The 16,914-nt window shown below is 35.3% G+C and overlaps 1 protein-coding gene across 4 annotated transcripts in view; it reads right to left on the bottom strand.

Annotated features, from left to right (window-relative positions):
* rubcn (rubicon autophagy regulator) overlaps positions 1-16,585 on the bottom strand; it is a 37,083-nt gene extending 20,498 nt beyond the window's left edge. For all 4 annotated transcript variants that reach the window (XM_016474481.1, XM_016474479.1, XM_016474480.1 and 1 more), the window contains exons 1-7: positions 16,346-16,585; positions 12,828-12,981; positions 9,878-9,961; positions 9,628-9,787; positions 9,422-9,528; positions 5,295-5,469; positions 4,706-5,083 (exon numbers count right to left, since the gene is read on the bottom strand). In XM_016474481.1, the coding sequence (XP_016329967.1) occupies positions 4,706-5,083; positions 5,295-5,469; positions 9,422-9,528; positions 9,628-9,787; positions 9,878-9,961; positions 12,828-12,981; positions 16,346-16,383 (1,096 nt within the window). In that variant the 5' untranslated portion in view covers positions 16,384-16,585. The remainder of the gene's footprint in view (positions 1-4,705; positions 5,084-5,294; positions 5,470-9,421; positions 9,529-9,627; positions 9,788-9,877; positions 9,962-12,827; positions 12,982-16,345) is intronic.
* Positions 16,586-16,914: the final 329 nt, after the last annotated feature.

Genomic DNA, 16,914 nt, shown 5'->3' with positions numbered 1-16,914 from the left:
GGCATTCAAATACATCGCGAATACGGAAACATTTGATTTTGTGTCGAATGAGAGACGCAACGTTGGTTCAGTTTCATTTTAGCCTAAATGAATTCGTTTGGCTTGTCGTTTATATAGCTATAGCTTCTTATATTTTTAATTCTTGTTCTTTTCTAAATACGGTTAATTGAAATGATTTGTTGTGGAGTGAGGGGAACTAAAATAGCCTAGCTATGTTTACAGTGTTTAGTAATAGCCTAATAAAAAGCTACTTATACGCGACATGGTTTTTTCTCTCTAAAAAAATGCACATTTCATTTTATACGTGTAGCGTAGGCTATTTTAACCATGCAGCAAACCTTTTAAAATATTTTGATAAATTACTGAAAAAAATAAATACATGACTTTTTAAACCGTTTAACTGATTGTATTAATCGGTCCAAATTCTTACGGTCGGTTAACGGTTAACCGGTTAAAATGAGCATCCCTAGCTTCTTCCTGATTGCAGGATATGATCCATGATAAACACTGATGAAAATGTAGATCCACACAACATATAGTGGTTGAATGTTTATAACTGATAAAACAATGGCCAAAAAAAAGATAGAAAAAAAAAATTTAAAAGGAAACTAAGAAAATTAAATGTTCAAAACTTTCCAGGCACAACTGTGTAAAATTTCTCTACATAGAAATAAGAACTTAGCGGAATGGAACAGGACAGGAATGTTGTGCAACAGCTTGACAAACGATGCCGAAAGCTGAAGAAAAAAAGAGAAACAAAATAAAAAGCTGCAAAAGTGAATCATGCAAGGGTGACAGAAATGGAGGGGTGGACGAGATGCAGCACCACGGCACTGCAAACCTGCGACGGGGTCCTCGATAATAATGGTGATTTTCCTGTGATTCCCTCCTTTCCATACAGAGAAGAAAAAAAGAAAGAATAGAGTTGAAGCAGAGAAATTATCACCCTGATCCACAGCAAGACCAAAGAGCACAAGAGGTACAACAGCTAGAAGCAAGGTGTTTACATGTTTATTTGCATGTGTGTATGGGAAAGCCATATTTGTGAATTAAAATCTAGCTAGTAAAAGCTAAGCTAGTTAACATTATAGATAATTTAAGAAGTATTCACAACAATTTGACTTTCATAATATGATGTATTTTTAAGTGAAACACGTGACAGAAAAATAAAAAAGTAGAGCAGTACTTGATTTTATCAATCAGAAACTGAATGATTCATGAACAAAGGTGGTTTTATTTTTGTAAAATTGCTAAACATTTTTGTGCTTTTTTTACATTTTGATATAATGTTGCAGTTTTTAAAATATCAAGAAAGTAAATAGGATTGATTTTGATTTTATGTTATAATCAAACGGTAACACTTTATAATAACATTCATTAACCATTAACAAACAATATATTTGTTAACAGATCATTAGTTAATATATATTCAGAAATATGAAATATGAGATAATGTGCTTGTTAATGTTTACTAATGAACTTACTAAACATTACCTAATGATTGAGAGATCATTATTTTAAGTAAATTAAAATGCTTACAAATGTCATTAAACTTTCAGTTCATATGATCATGCTCTACTTGAAAATCTACAAATGATTTTAACAGAAATTATACAATGATTAAAAGCTTGTGTTAATGCACAACACTTTTGCTGCTATTGAGGTGTGATTTTGTTAAGGTCTGGGATGGGTAGGTTTAAAGGTTTTTTAAAGATACTGAGCTCAAGCTCTTTAAAGTCGGGTGGATTCTGATTGGATGTCAATGTTTTTGTCTTTCAATAAAAAATAAATATTGTTCTGAAACTGATTTCAACCATATAATTCCTCTGTGCTGTTATCGATATAGCTGTGGCGTGGATGTCGTTATTCTCACACAATTAGTATGATTATCTTGCGTTATCCTTATAGTTAATGTCCTCGGCGTGAACAGGCTTTTACACTAATAAATGTTTACATTTTTAACCGGAAATGTGAGATTGATTTAATAACACAGTTCAACAAATAAAAACGTACTATTGTGTTATGTGTTGTTAATGTTGTTTCGTTAGTAGTTTCGCTACTTTTCGTTAGTTTTGAACAAGGCTTGTGTTCTAGAGAACTGTTTGTACGCACCATTTTTCTGCTTCTGCATGACGCCGGTGTCGGACAGAGAGCGGATGTGGCCCCTCGAGCCCCGCCTTGTGGTTCTCTGAGCCTCTGAGAAGGAGCAGCGGCGCTGTGGGGGCGGAGTCGAAGGAGTGTGGGCGTCAAATGTACACAAATAAAGGCAAACCTTTTACAATTCCGATTATATTTAGGACTAAAAGGAGTAGTTTCTTCCACTGTTAAAAGGAAAAAATTGCGCCTGTGCCGGCGCCGCATGCGCGCACACAGTTAAGCATTGCTACCTTGACAATGCATCCTGTTCATTATCCTAATAAAATGCAGTCAGTCAAACATATGGAAAAAAACACACTGCTCAGTTTAAATATGTAAAATCTGTTACATATTTAAGTGTTATCACCGCCGTGATGTTATGCAAAACATCTTGTTTTACGTGGATATTGGAACGCGAGTGAAGTAGGCTACATAATAAATAATAATTTGGCATTCAAATACATCGCGAATACGGAAACATTTGATTTTGTGTCGAATGAGAGACGCAACGTTGGTTCAGTTTCATTTTAGCCTAAATGAATTCGTTTGGCTTGTCGTTTATATAGCTATAGCTTCTTATATTTTTAATTCTTGTTCTTTTCTAAATACGGTTAATTGAAATGATTTGTTGTGGAGTGAGGGGAACTAAAATAGCCTAGCTATGTTTACAGTGTTTAGTAATAGCCTAATAAAAAGCTACTTATACGCGACATGGTTTTTTCTCTCTAAAAAAACGCACATTTCATTTTATACGTGTAGCGTAGGCTATTTTAACCATGCAGCAAACCTTTTAAAATATTTTGATAAATTACTGAAAAAAATAAATACATGACTTTTTAAACCGTTTAACTGATTGTATTAATCGGTCCAAATTCTTACGGTCGGTTAACGGTTAACCGGTTAAAATGAGCATCCCTAGCTTCTTCCTGATTGCAGGATCTGATCCATGATAAACACTGATGAAAATGTAGATCCACACAACATATAGTGGTTGAATGTTTATAACTGATAAAACAATGGCCAAAAAAAAGAAGGAAAGATAGAAAAAAAAAATTTAAAAGGAAACTAAGAAAATTAAATGTTCAAAACTTTCCAGGCACAACTGTGTAAAATTTCTCTACATAGAAATAAGAACTTAGCGGAATGGAACAGGACAGGAATGTTGTGCAACAGCTTGACAAACGATGCCGAAAGCTGAAGAAAAAAAGAGAAACAAAATAAAAAGCTGCAAAAGTGAATCATGCAAGGGTGACAGAAATGGAGGGGTGGACGAGATGCAGCACCACGGCACTGCAAACCTGCGACGGGGTCCTCGATAATAATGGTGATTTTCCTGTGATTCCCTCCTTTCCATACAGAGAAGACAAAGAGAAAGAATAGAGCTGAAGCAGAGAAAATATCACCCTGATCCACAGCAAGACCAAAGAGCACAAGAGGTACAACAGCTAGAAGCAAGGTGTTTACATGTTTATTTGCATGTGTGTATGGGAAAGCCATATTTGTGAATTAAAATCTAGCTAGTAAAAGCTAAGCTAGTTAACATTATAGATAATTTAAGAAGTATTCACAACAATTTGACTTTCATAATATGATGTATTTTTAAGTGAAACACGTGACAGAAAAATAAAAAAGTAGAGCAGTACTTGATTTTATCAATCAGAAACTGAATGATTCATGAACAAAGGTGGTTTTATTTTTGTAAAATTGCTAAACATTTTTGTGCTTTTTTTACATTTTGATATAATGTTGCAGTTTTTAAAATATCAAGAAAGTAAATAGGATTGATTTTGATTTTATGTTATAATCAAACGGTAACACTTTATAATAACATTCATTAACCATTAACAAACAATATATTTGTTAACAGATCATTAGTTAATATATATTCAGAAATATGAAATATGAGATAATGTGCTTGTTAATGTTTACTAATGAACTTACTAAACATTACCTAATGATTGAGAGATCATTATTTTAAGTAAATTAAAATGCTTACAAATGTCATTAAACTTTCAGTTCATATGATCATGCTCTACTTGAAAATCTACAAATGATTTTAACAGAAATTATACAATGATTAAAAGCTTGTGTTAATGCACAACACTTTTGCTGCTATTGAGGTGTGATTTTGTTAAGGTCTGGGATGGGTAGGTTTAAAGGTTTTTTAAAGATACTGAGCTCAAGCTCTTTAAAGTCGGGTGGATTCTGATTGGATGTCAATGTTTTTGTCTTTCAATAAAAAATAAATATTGTTCTGAAACTGATTTCAACCATATAATTCCTCTGTGCTGTTATCGATATAGCTGTGGCGTGGATGTCGTTATTCTCACACAATTAGTATGATTATCTTGCGTTATCCTTATAGTTAATGTCCTCGGCGTGAACAGGCTTTTACACTAATAAATGTTTACATTTTTAACCGGAAATGTGAGATTGATTTAATAACACAGTTCAACAAATAAAAACGTACTATTGTGTTATGTGTTGTTAATGTTGTTTCGTTAGTAGTTTCGCTACTTTTCGTTAGTTTTGAACAAGGCTTGTGTTCTAGAGAACTGTTTGTACGCACCATTTTTCTGCTTCTGCATGACGCCGGTGTCGGACAGAGAGCGGATGTGGCCCCTCGAGCCCCGCCTTGTGGTTCTCTGAGCCTCTGAGAAGGAGCAGCGGCGCTGTGGGGGCGGAGTCGAAGGAGTGTGGGCGTCACCCTGAGTCCCCATGTGTTCACTGCTCTGAGTGGAGCTGGACGAGTCTCGCCGTTTGTGCTTCCCCAGATTACCGATAGCCAGGTACTCCGGGCCGTCATCCAGATCCGCTTCCACACAATCCCGGATCTCGGGCGGAGCGGGTGAGGCGGGCTCAGTGAAGGAGATCTGGGGGACTCCTGTGTCCCGGTTGCCTCTATGGAGCCATGGAGCTCCCCGAGTACTGCTGGACGGAGCGTCATCTTAAAGACAAACAAAGAGATGCACTGTGATACTGAGGAATGGTCACATTTCTACACTGCAGGCATTGCTCACTGCCCACCTTCCATCCCCAGTTTTCTCACCAAATAACGCACTGTTTTCTGTCCGAGACATTTTGTGTGTAAACAAGGCAAGCATTTAGTGTGGTAATGGAGCCACAGAGCGGCCTGTTGTTCTCTGAAACCTGCTGACCTGAGCTGCTCTTGGAGAGTGGGGTGTTGGGAAGCTCTGTAAGGCAGCTCTGGGACGTGGTGAGCCGCCGGGACTGCAAATTGTCCGCAGGCCTCCAACTTCCTGTGGCCCCGGGCAGCAAACACAAACTCTGACTCTTCAGCAAACCAAACGGAGACTCTTTCACATGAGAAAGCTTGAAAAACACAAGAGACAGAAGGAGTTTACATATCCGCATGTAGAAATGCACGGCTACATTGAAATAAGATGTAGTTATAATATCTACCAGCAGAGGCTAAAAGGGCTTTGCTAACGAGCCAAAACATGACCTTTTGAAAAACTGAATGTTATGTAACTAATTAGTTAACCAGCTAGACACATGTTGACAGTTTAACTTAAATTGAAGATGGGTGTATTAATGGTATCTACCAACAGAGGCTAAAAGGGCAATGCTAAATAGCCAAACAATGACCCTTTGAAAAACTGGATGTTATTTAACTAGCTAACTAGCTATTAATGTGTTGACATTTTAACTAACTTATATTGAAAATGGTGTAGTTATGTTATCTACCAACAGGGAGCTTAACAAGTTATGTTAACCAAACTAGATGTTATGTAGTTAGTTAGCTAGCTAACTAGCTAGACACATGTTGACAGTTTAACTTAAATTGAATTAAGATGGTGTAGTAATGATATATTCTGGCAGGGGCTAAATAATCTATGCTAACCAGCCAAACAATAACCTTTTGAAAAACTGCATGTAGCTAGTTAACTAGCTAGCTAGGTATAGTGTGTTTATGGTAACTACCAACAGGGGCTAAACAAGCTATGCTAACCAGTCAACCAAGACTTTTTGAAAACTGGATTTTAGCTAGTTAGTTAGCTAGCTAACTAGCTAGCTATAAACATGTTGACAGTTTAACTGTTAGATTGAAGTAAGATGGTGTAGTTATGGTGTCTTCCAGCAGGGGCTAAAAGGACGACGCCAACCAGTCAAATCATGACCTCTCGGAAAATTGGATGCTATTTAGTTAGCTATCTAACTAGCTATAAACATGTCGACAGTTTAACTAAGTTAAATAAGTAAGCTGGTGTAGTTAGGGTCTACCAAAAGCTAAAAGGGCTATGCTAACCAAACCATTACCCCTTAAAAACGGATATTAGTTAGCTAGTTACTTACTATTAAGATTTTGGCAGTTTAACTATGCTGAATTGAAGTTAGATGGCGCAGTTATGATATCTACCAGCAGAGGCTAAAAGCAAAAGCTTCTTTCTCAAAACTACTGTTTATTTTTTATTGGATACATTGATCTCATGTCAATGGTCTCATCTGATAGGAAAGAGGTTTATTGGAAAGATCAATGAAAGCCCTGTGAAGAGAGGAATTTGTGACAGACGTTCAGTAAGATAACAGGCAGGTGAATGAGATCATGGACAAACACAAACGCTGACCGTCATTATCCTACAAATACACATTTAATAGGTCAGGTCTGTGAAGGGAACTGTTTTCTGGTCTAAAGATTTCTGAGGGCCTCATTTTATTAAACCCTTGTCAGCTCACTACAAAGGCTTTCTATGGACTTTGGCCTCCATAAACCCAAACAAATTAATTCCTAATAATTGGAGGACATTCAAAACCTCTTTTAGTTTGCCCAAGCAGATTAATTTTACAATGCAGGGCCACTGCTGCACGAGTCAGGTGTGGCAATGCTTGGAGTGTATGCACAAAAACCAGACTACACACTGCAGCCCAACAAAATCACCTAATCTCAGAATTATAAATGAAAAGTCTTTTAAATTAAGTATAACATAATATCACTGAAGTATCAGTTAGCAAGCAAACAGCACTAACTGGTCACATGCCCTTTTAATGCAAGCCAATCTAGGGATTTGCAATATTAATCGTCCGTGTTAATAACGTAACTGTTGTTTTAACAATATGCAAGCTGACATTATCGAGTATGTCACTCACTTTACAAAAAACAAACAAAAACACATTGTGAGGGTCCAAAAGCATTGACTGCATGATGAAGCCTATTAGAACGCAGTCAGAATGTCCCTATAATTAAAGTAATGAAAGAAAAAACATCCCTGTATGGGTTTTTGTTTTTTATTTTTGTAAGATATGATATAGTTTAAGTAATATCACAGCAGCATCAGTGCCAATTTCCTAAACATTAGCACGTGAGCGCAATTGAAAATGTGATATTAACTTTACGCAACAGTTCAAGAAACAAGAAGTTAACATTTCAGACAGAAAATTGTCTGGGGTTTTTTTTTCTATTTGGCCAAATAAAACAGTTCCAAACAAAGCCGGAGCTGAACATTTGTGCGTCTCAGAGCAACACTGAAGCGTTTCGTTCCTGAATGAATCTGTTTTTGAACAAATCATTTTAGTCAGTGATTCAATGATCCATTCATAAATCACTTGCTTCGTTTCTAAACGAATCAGCTGTTTTGAACAAATCATTTGAATGAACGATTCAATTAATCACTCATTAAATCAGGGACTTGCCGCCACCTACTGGCAGTTTTAGTGTCATATTTATTTATCCATGACTGGACTAAACCAACCAAGGTAACCAGCTAAATCTTGGTAATGCGATTTTCAGTCATGCAAGAAATCTGTGCTTTTCAATGTTACGTTTAAATAATATTTCAAAGCAAGAACAAAATTTGCCAGTGATGGTATTAATATTGTGCTTCCATAGCTAAAATCCAGTGTTATTTTAGAATTATTTATATACTTTTTTTATAGTTCTGATTAATATTTTAAATTAGTTTAAATTTTTTTTATTTTTAGTTTTCATTTTAATTTGCTTATTTTTTATTTTTAATATTATGTGCTGCTGTTATTTTTGTTAGTTTTTTACTTTCATTTTTAGCTTTATTTCAGTTAGTAATTTTAGTACTTAAGTATTATAACTTCATTACAACTTTAGTATTTCTTTAAACTATTGAACTACTTCTTTAAGCCTGGGTCTCAGACATGAGTTTCCAACACTGTGTGGATCAATGCGTTCAATAAAGACCAGGAAAAACATATATCTTCTTTGTTAAGCTTAATCACATCCTCTAGAATCATACTGAAGAAAACCCCTCACTAATATGAATCAACTAAAGACTTCTTCTACTAGGAGGTCCAGGTTTATATATATATATATATATAAAAAATAAGCAAAATATATATTATATATATAAACCTGTACTTTTTTTTTTTAAATAATATAATATTAATTCACTTTCATGACTATGCGTCTTTATACACTTTAAGTCAAATTAAGTTTTACATTAAAGTACATTTTAAGTCATTGTTTTCATAAACATGTTTTAAAGTACACTTATTTTGATGCGTCGACTAACATACTTGTTTTTGAACAAATCATTTTAGTCAGTGATTCAATGATCCATTCATAAATCACTTGCTTCGTTTCTAAACGAATCAGCTGTTTTGAACAAATCATTTGAATGAACGATTCAATTAATCACTCATTAAATCAGGGACTTGCCGCCACCTACTGGCAGTTTTAGTGTCATATTTATTTATCCATGACTGGACTAAACCAACCAAGGTAACCAGCTAAATCTTGGTAATGCGATTTTCAGTCATGCAAGAAATCTGTGCTTTTCAATGTTACGTTTAAATAATATTTCAAAGCAAGAACAAAATTTGCCAGTGATGGTATTAATATTGTGCTTCCATAGCTAAAATCCAGTGTTATTTTAGAATTATTTATATACTTTTTTTATAGTTCTGATTAATATTTTAAATTAGTTTAAATTTTTTTTATTTTTAGTTTTCATTTTAATTTGCTTATTTTTTATTTTTAATATTATGTGCTGCTGTTATTTTTGTTAGTTTTTTACTTTCATTTTTAGCTTTATTTCAGTTAGTAATTTTAGTACTTAAGTATTATAACTTCATTACAACTTTAGTATTTCTTTAAACTATTGAACTACTTCTTTAAGCCTGGGTCTCAGACATGAGTTTCCAACACTGTGTGGATCAATGCGTTCAATAAAGACCAGGAAAAACATATATCTTCTTTGTTAAGCTTAATCACATCCTCTAGAATCATACTGAAGAAAACCCCTCACTAATATGAATCAACTAAAGACTTCTTCTACTAGGAGGTCCAGTTTCTCACCCTGCCGGTGTCTATGAGAGCCAGCAGCCGAGGGTTATTCTGCTCTACGGCCTCCAGACACTGGAACATGGCAGACACGTGTGGTTCGCTCAACAGGAAGGCCCCGTCTACAGAAGAGGACGGCCAACACTGTTATCACACACACACCACCAGGAACAACGTATACGTAAGCAAAGGTGCCAAAGGTTTGGAGGATGCTGAGTTACCACTGTAATATTTCTGTGTGTTTGTCTTATGCTGCAGCAGTGGTTTGAGCTGGGCAGATAAGATGTGACCTTGGAGGCTGTGTAAAAGCCAACGCTCGGCTTTATAACCCTCGCCGAAGCACTGAACGCCACTGCTCAACACCGGCTCCAGCTGACTGAACTGCAAAGAGAGAGAAAACAAAGTCAAAAATCTCACTGACGAGGTCAAAACAAGCTTCACGTGGGAAATATTCACTGGACTGACAAATACCTGTTCTACATGACGGGCGAGATGAGGACAGAGATACCGCACACACCACACGAAACGCCAGTAGTCTTTTTGTTTATAGTAGGTCTGCAAAACAAATTAACCAAATTAGATCTTGTACCAAAGTGTAATGATTCATACATTAAAAATGTGTTTGGTCACTTCTGTGCATGCAACCCAAAACAGTTATGAAGACATTAAAATAATCTTTAAAAAGCATTCAATCAAAGGGCAATAAATAATAAATAAATAATAAACAAAAAAAAACTAAAAATCTGAAACATTAAAATTATAAATCATATTATTTTTAGTAAATTTTACAATTAAAGTAAAATGATGGAGAAGCTCATCTAATTGAGCTGTAAAAAAAACTGTCAGAAGTAAAAATTAAACCAAAAAAAACTAAAAATTTTATTTTAATGTATTTCATTGGTAAAAATACATTAAAAACTATTTAAAAATTATTAATTAAAAACTGTTATCCAATCATAGCAGTGGGCGTTTACTTCCAAGTCTTCAATAGCTATGTTTCCATTAGGGATGCGCCGATCCGATATTCATATCGGGTATCGGCTCCGATAGTGCCATTTTTCTCGGATCGGGTATCGGTCAGAGAGGGCCGATCCAAATCCGAGAATTTTTTTTTTTCCGATTGTGCGAATTATTCTGTGTTACTTCTGAAGCCATACGATAGCTTAATGTGAGCTACATATGAATATTTAAGTCCTTACATTAAACTTCAGACAAACTCTTTTCTCCGCTGTGGCTGTCAGTCATTCGTTCAGCCTTTAAACCCTGGTCGCGTTCGGTTACAGCAGTCAGCTCGGTAAAGCTCTCTCCAAGATCATTCTGTGTTCCCATTATACTTGATTTGTAAATACATGTCTATGATTTTGCAAAAAGGACTTTATCTTCTTGCCGGAGTTTAATGTTGTTTTGTTACTTGCTACCGGGTGTCTGTGAGAACAAAACACGGGCGTAGAAAAGACTATACATAGTTTTTAACATGCACAGTAACTGAAATTTAAAACTGTTAAAAGAAAGGCTCAATAACTGTTGCACAGATATAATACACTACGCATCAATTTCTCTTCCCTTTGTGCTTTGCAGTTTTTAACACGAAGCGCTTACAATGTGCACATCCGGTGTGCAGAATGATGCGCTTGAAGCAACACGTACAGCGTCAGGCTGTGATGTCATCATTCTGCACATCGAATGCGCACATCGTAAGCGCTTCGTGCTCATAGACTGTATAAAAACAGTTCGTGCTGCACTGTGTTTGTTTTGTCCTATCGTATCTATCATATGTTGTTGCCTTATTAAAAAATATGCTATACATTTAAAAGAAATGTATTTTAATTTTATAGTGTATACTTATATATAAATACATTCATGAATGTTTTTAATGAATGGATTTTATAATAATACAAATAGTAATGTGTAACATTTTACCATATTTAGGATACATTTTTGTCATGGATTATAAATATACATAGGCCTATATTTTTTCAGATTTATTGTTTGTTTTATTTTTCTTTATAATGAAGTAGTCTGTATCTAGTAGATTGTGAAAGAATGATTATCAGTTCCACACACAAAGATATTTAAATTCTATATCGAACCCTAGGTATCGGAATCGGTATCGGAGGCGAAAAAGGCGGATCGGAGCATCCCTAGTTTCCATCACCCTATTTTAAAGCGCATTTTGAAGTATCGCATCAGAAACGAGTGAAAACGGCAAATTTCGAATAAAAATCCCTTAATTCGCAAAAAAAACGAATTTACGCTCGCTTGAGGTGGTTTTTGACTTGTGTGAAAAAGGGTTGCTGCGAATAATGGGAGATGGAAATGCATTTTGCAAATAATTCCTCCAAGCGCATCAAAAAAGTCATGTGACTTTGCGCTATGGGACGGCAAAACCTGACCTAAATTGGTTGCGGACCGATCTCATTCACAGCATCTGAAATGTTGTTATGGTCATTCGGAAATGCACGAGCAAAGTCGGTCATCAAAGTATTTCTGTATAACCGTCTCCCAGAATTGCGTTCCCAAACAGCAGCATCCACCTCCGAAAGCAATGACCGCATTCATTGTTTCGTCTGCTCGCTCTGAGGCGCAAGTAATTTATTATATATGAAAATTATTATATTCTCTTACTTTTCTTAGTGATTTATAGTGCCAGTTTATCAGGAAGTGGCAATTTTGTGCTCTTTGACTTGCAGTTTGTCTGAAGTTTAATGTAAGGACTTAAATATTCATATGTAGCACACATTAAGCTATCGTATGGCTTCGGAAGTAACACAGAATAATTCGCACAATCGGGGGAAAAGAATAAAAAAAAATCTCGGATTTGGATCAGCCCTCTCTGACCGATACCCGATCCGAGAAAAATGGCACTATCGGAGCCGATACCCGATATGAATATCGGATCGGCGCATCCCTAGCGTGCAGCCCTATTTTGCGCATAAGTTAAATTCGCAACTTTGGACGGAAACCCGGCTAATGCGGCTCGCCCATAAAAACCGAGCGTTTCTCAAGCCGGCCTCAAAACCAGGGTAGAAAATAGCCTATTACTTATTGATTTTGATGTTTTTGAATGTAAAATCACACAAACGTCATAAGTGGACCTCAGACAACAGTATAAAACAATAAAAAAAGCCAGTTGGTGATGCCTTTAAAGTTTTGGGATTAATCTATAAACTAATACAATACTTTCTTTGTTGGAAAGGCCACCGAGGCCATTTCTCATCTCCAATTAGATATAGAAAGTAAAACAAAGAAGTAACACAACTTTAAAACACTCTTCCTCGTCTGATTAGCCACTGAGCCTATTTGTGTCTAATAGTTCCTGGTAACTCAGGCTGTTGTTTTGGATATATTCCCGCCGGTACCACAGGATATTCTAGGTGCTTTCATGAAAACGCCGAGAGACTCTTATCTTGTTCCTCCACACCTGCTCGTGTTTCAGGCCGTGGCCCAGGATGTTGTTCATGTCCTTGTGCAGGCGCTGAAGACCCCCATAGCGGGACCACACGTTAGGGTTGTTGGTGAACAGCAGCCCTTCAACAGTCGTCTTCAGATTAGACAGAAGCTTCCACTGTTCCCATCTGAAAGAAAACATATGTCAGTTGCTCTTACAATATATTTAGAATACATAGTGTGCCACTTTGGGTAAAAAGTGTACTGAATGTGAACTTGTAGTGTACTTCAAATCTAGAGTATTAAAACACACACAAATATACAGTGTGTGTGTGTGTGTGTGTGTGTGTGTATATATATATATATATATAAAAAGTACAGGTTTATATATATATATATATAAAAAGTACAGGTTTATATATATATATATATATAAAAAATAAGCAAAATATATATTATATATATAAACCTGTACTTTTTTTTTTTAAATAATATAATATTAATTCACTTTCATGACTATGCGTCTTTATACACTTTAAGTCAAATTAAGTTTTACATTAAAGTACATTTTAAGTCATTGTTTTCATAAACATGTTTTAAAGTACACTTATTTTGATGCGTCGACTAACATACTAAAGCACATGTAAAGTACTTGATTATAATTTTAACTGTAGTCTGTTATTCAATATTACCCAAAAAGTTTATACATTTTAAATCAACTAAATAGTAACTTCATCGCTACAAATTAGAGCTGCACGATTATGACAAAAATCACAATTGTCGATTATTCCCTTGAAATTGTAACTGCAATTATTAATTACGATTATCACAATTTACAATGAATGATGTTTATATCATTGTTTGATGCAACTGCATGCCTTATTTTTATATGAAAATAAACAAGCTGAAAACACTCTAACTGAAAACCTTTGTGCTTTTCTATAGTATTAAGCCTCAAATGTCAAATATACATCGGATTGGTTTCTTCTTTAAATTATAAAAAAAGTAAAAATATGAATGGTATTATAATGTTATACTAAAACTAAACTTAAAACAATGGAAAAACCCTTAAGATAACATGTAGAAAGAAAAAAATTGAAGTTAGCGACATAATCTGGATTACACATATTAGGTTATGTAGTCTGACTACTTTTGACCTAACTCATATATAAAAAAGACTTGAATGGGATTATTGTGTATCATGCTATCAAAATCATGAAATGCATTAAACGTTGCATTACATGAGGGTTTCCCAAATTGAGGATTGTGCAAAAACAATAAGGTGTTGATGAAAAGCTAACATAAAAATGTCAAATCAAACTGACAAATAATGTAAAAAAAAAAAATTTTAATTAAAATTTGTCAATGTGACCAACACATCAGAGAAGCATGAGCATGCAAATATGTTGTTAAATTATTGAAATCTCAAAGGATTTTAACTAGGGCTGGGCGATATACTGTAGCTAAAAAATATATCAACGATATATGTTTCATATCGTTCAGTATCGATAATTATTGACATTTTTTTTATAACCTTTTTTAAAACAGAGCAATAGAAAAAAAAATTTAAATTGAACCACTGTATTTTTAATTTGCCCACTTTATTAAAACAAATAACAAATATATATATACAACACATATCTATGTCACGATGTGGGAAGATTTGCATAACGCCTCCCAAATGTTCACGCAAAGAAAGAAGGCGTAACTTTTAATCTCGCTGTAGTTTTGTTGTTGCCGGCGTCATGTCGTGAAGACACCGTGTGTTTCGTTGTGAAAGCGAAACTACTTTGTTTGATCTTCCAAAAGAGGACACAACTAGAAATCAGTGGTTAAGTTGTATTTACAACACTGTTCCAGAACAGTTCAACCCAAATATTCAGATGTGTGCAGCGCATTTTATGGAGGACTGTTTCCTGATCCTGGGAGAGTAACGTTAGACTACAATGCCGGCTGGTGTTTATGCATTGCTTAGCCTAATACAAAGAGCCAAATCGCTGATCACACAGATTGCATTTAAAAACATAAGAGACGCAGTGAAATGAAATAAACCTTCACAAATTTGCATCGCGTTTTCTAAACGTTAAAACTGTTTTAACTTTGCAATTAAAATGCAACGTCACTTACATCATCACCGCATCTCGCGCGCCACTGATGACGCTCCCTGACGCACTCCTAACATTCAAATGCAAATGTTTATTTTAAATTCGACTAATATTCATTCTTTATTCACAATCTCCTCATCACAGGCAGGCACAGCACTCATTTCAGCATGTTTGTGTGTGCTGTCTGCGTCACTCATAGCACGTGCCTATATCATGCGCTATATCGAACATTTTTTCTATCGATATCGAAGAAGATGTACCGTCGATAAATATCAATACCGTTTTATCGCCCAGGCCTAATTTTAACTAGATATTTTAGGTCAAAGGGGTTTGGCTCACCAAAAAAAGTTTACATGAAGAAACATTAACAAACATGAAAACATTGCATTACAAGTCTTCTAGGTTTGAAATACTTTTGTCCGGGCTTTCACTATTAATAATTAGTGACGGTCACTGCCTGGATATGATGAAGACATTGCATTCGACAGCTATGCATCGAACTTGTGTATTTATTAGTCTCATATATATTAGAAAAATGTAAAAGAAAAAGAAAAACTGGGGTATGAATAATTTTCTGCCACTGTGTGAATAGGATGCAATCTTATAGTCCATAAAAATAGCTGTAATCTGATTATGAACATTTTAAAACATAATATAATCTGATTACAAGTACTTAGTTTAGTGTAATCTGATTATGTAATCCAGATTACTACCGAACAATACTTAAATCGGGCATTACATTCCATTGAGCTCAAAACATGACATGAAGTTTACATTTAAATATACAGTTTTGAAGTATAATAAATACTAATGCTACTACTAGCATGCTAAAGTGTGCTTCTTTAAATGTGTCAGGCTTCAGAAGATCGCAAAACTTCGCCGTTATGAGTCATAATAACGCGAGTTTCTGTTGTGACGTTTTACGCGAGCAAATTAACGGCTTAATTCATTAATTAAAGCGCGTCCCAAGACTGGTGTGATCTGCTGTAAGTCTGTTGATCTGCGGATGAAAGCTGCTGCTGGAACAGACGACGAGGGAGAAGCTCATGAATATTCATTAAGCCACTGAACGCTTCCGTGAGCGCCGAGTCTCCTATTGGTTGATTCTCCTGCTTACATATTAACATCTAGAGTTCAGCCAATCGGATGATACGCTTTGACGGAAAAGCGTCCCATGACGTAATTAATATTCATTAGCGAAGTCTTTACCATAGTAGCATGTACAAATGCACTAGCCGGCTAGCTCCATATGAAAGCTGCAGTCGATAACCGTCTTAGCAAACAAGATGGTTAGTGTCTACATATCATTTAAATGTTCTTAAATAGATATGTACAAAAGTATGAGGTGCTAAAACTATGTGATAGAGCCGCAATAATCCCCCAAACTAAAGCTGAGGGTCTGGCTGTCAAACTCAGGACTGCTGTGTACGGGCGTGTTTTTCTTTACCTGCGCTCTCCATCTTCCGCCTCCACGGATATCTCCATCTCCAGCCCGCGTAACTGCTCGGCCCCGAGCTCAGGTCCGACTGAAACACAGAAACTCTCCTGACGGTCTGAAGGGGCTTCCACTGGGCGTCCCGCACCATAACAAGACAGACGAGCGTGAAGGCAGAGATAACGCGCGCTCTGACCGGAAGCAAGTTCCGCAAATAGCGGAAGCAGGTTATTTTCTAAAATAAAAGTGAAACGCAGGATCTTATCATATCAAAGCATAAGCACTATAGCCTATTGGTCATTCCTACATTACAGTGCAGTACGTATTAATGCCCCAATAATATATGTTTTGATAAATTAGATGAAATATTAAGTAATTTATAAAGACTGAAAATCACCAACTACTGTACCGCGGTTATTTTATATATTTCATTTATTTTGCATTTATTTCATTTATTTTAATTATTCATTATTTCATGTATTTAAATATTTATGAACAACTTAGTCTTTTTATTTGGTATATTTAATTTATGTTGCATCTTTTTATATTTTATTTATTATATTACTATAATTATAATATAT

This window comes from Sinocyclocheilus anshuiensis, unplaced genomic scaffold (assembly GCF_001515605.1).
Source record: "Sinocyclocheilus anshuiensis isolate Anshui unplaced genomic scaffold, SAMN03320099.WGS_v1.1 scaffold2020, whole genome shotgun sequence".
In the NCBI taxonomy this organism is placed as follows: Eukaryota; Metazoa; Chordata; class Actinopteri; order Cypriniformes; family Cyprinidae; genus Sinocyclocheilus; species Sinocyclocheilus anshuiensis.
This window is presented reverse-complemented; position numbering and strand designations above follow the sequence as displayed.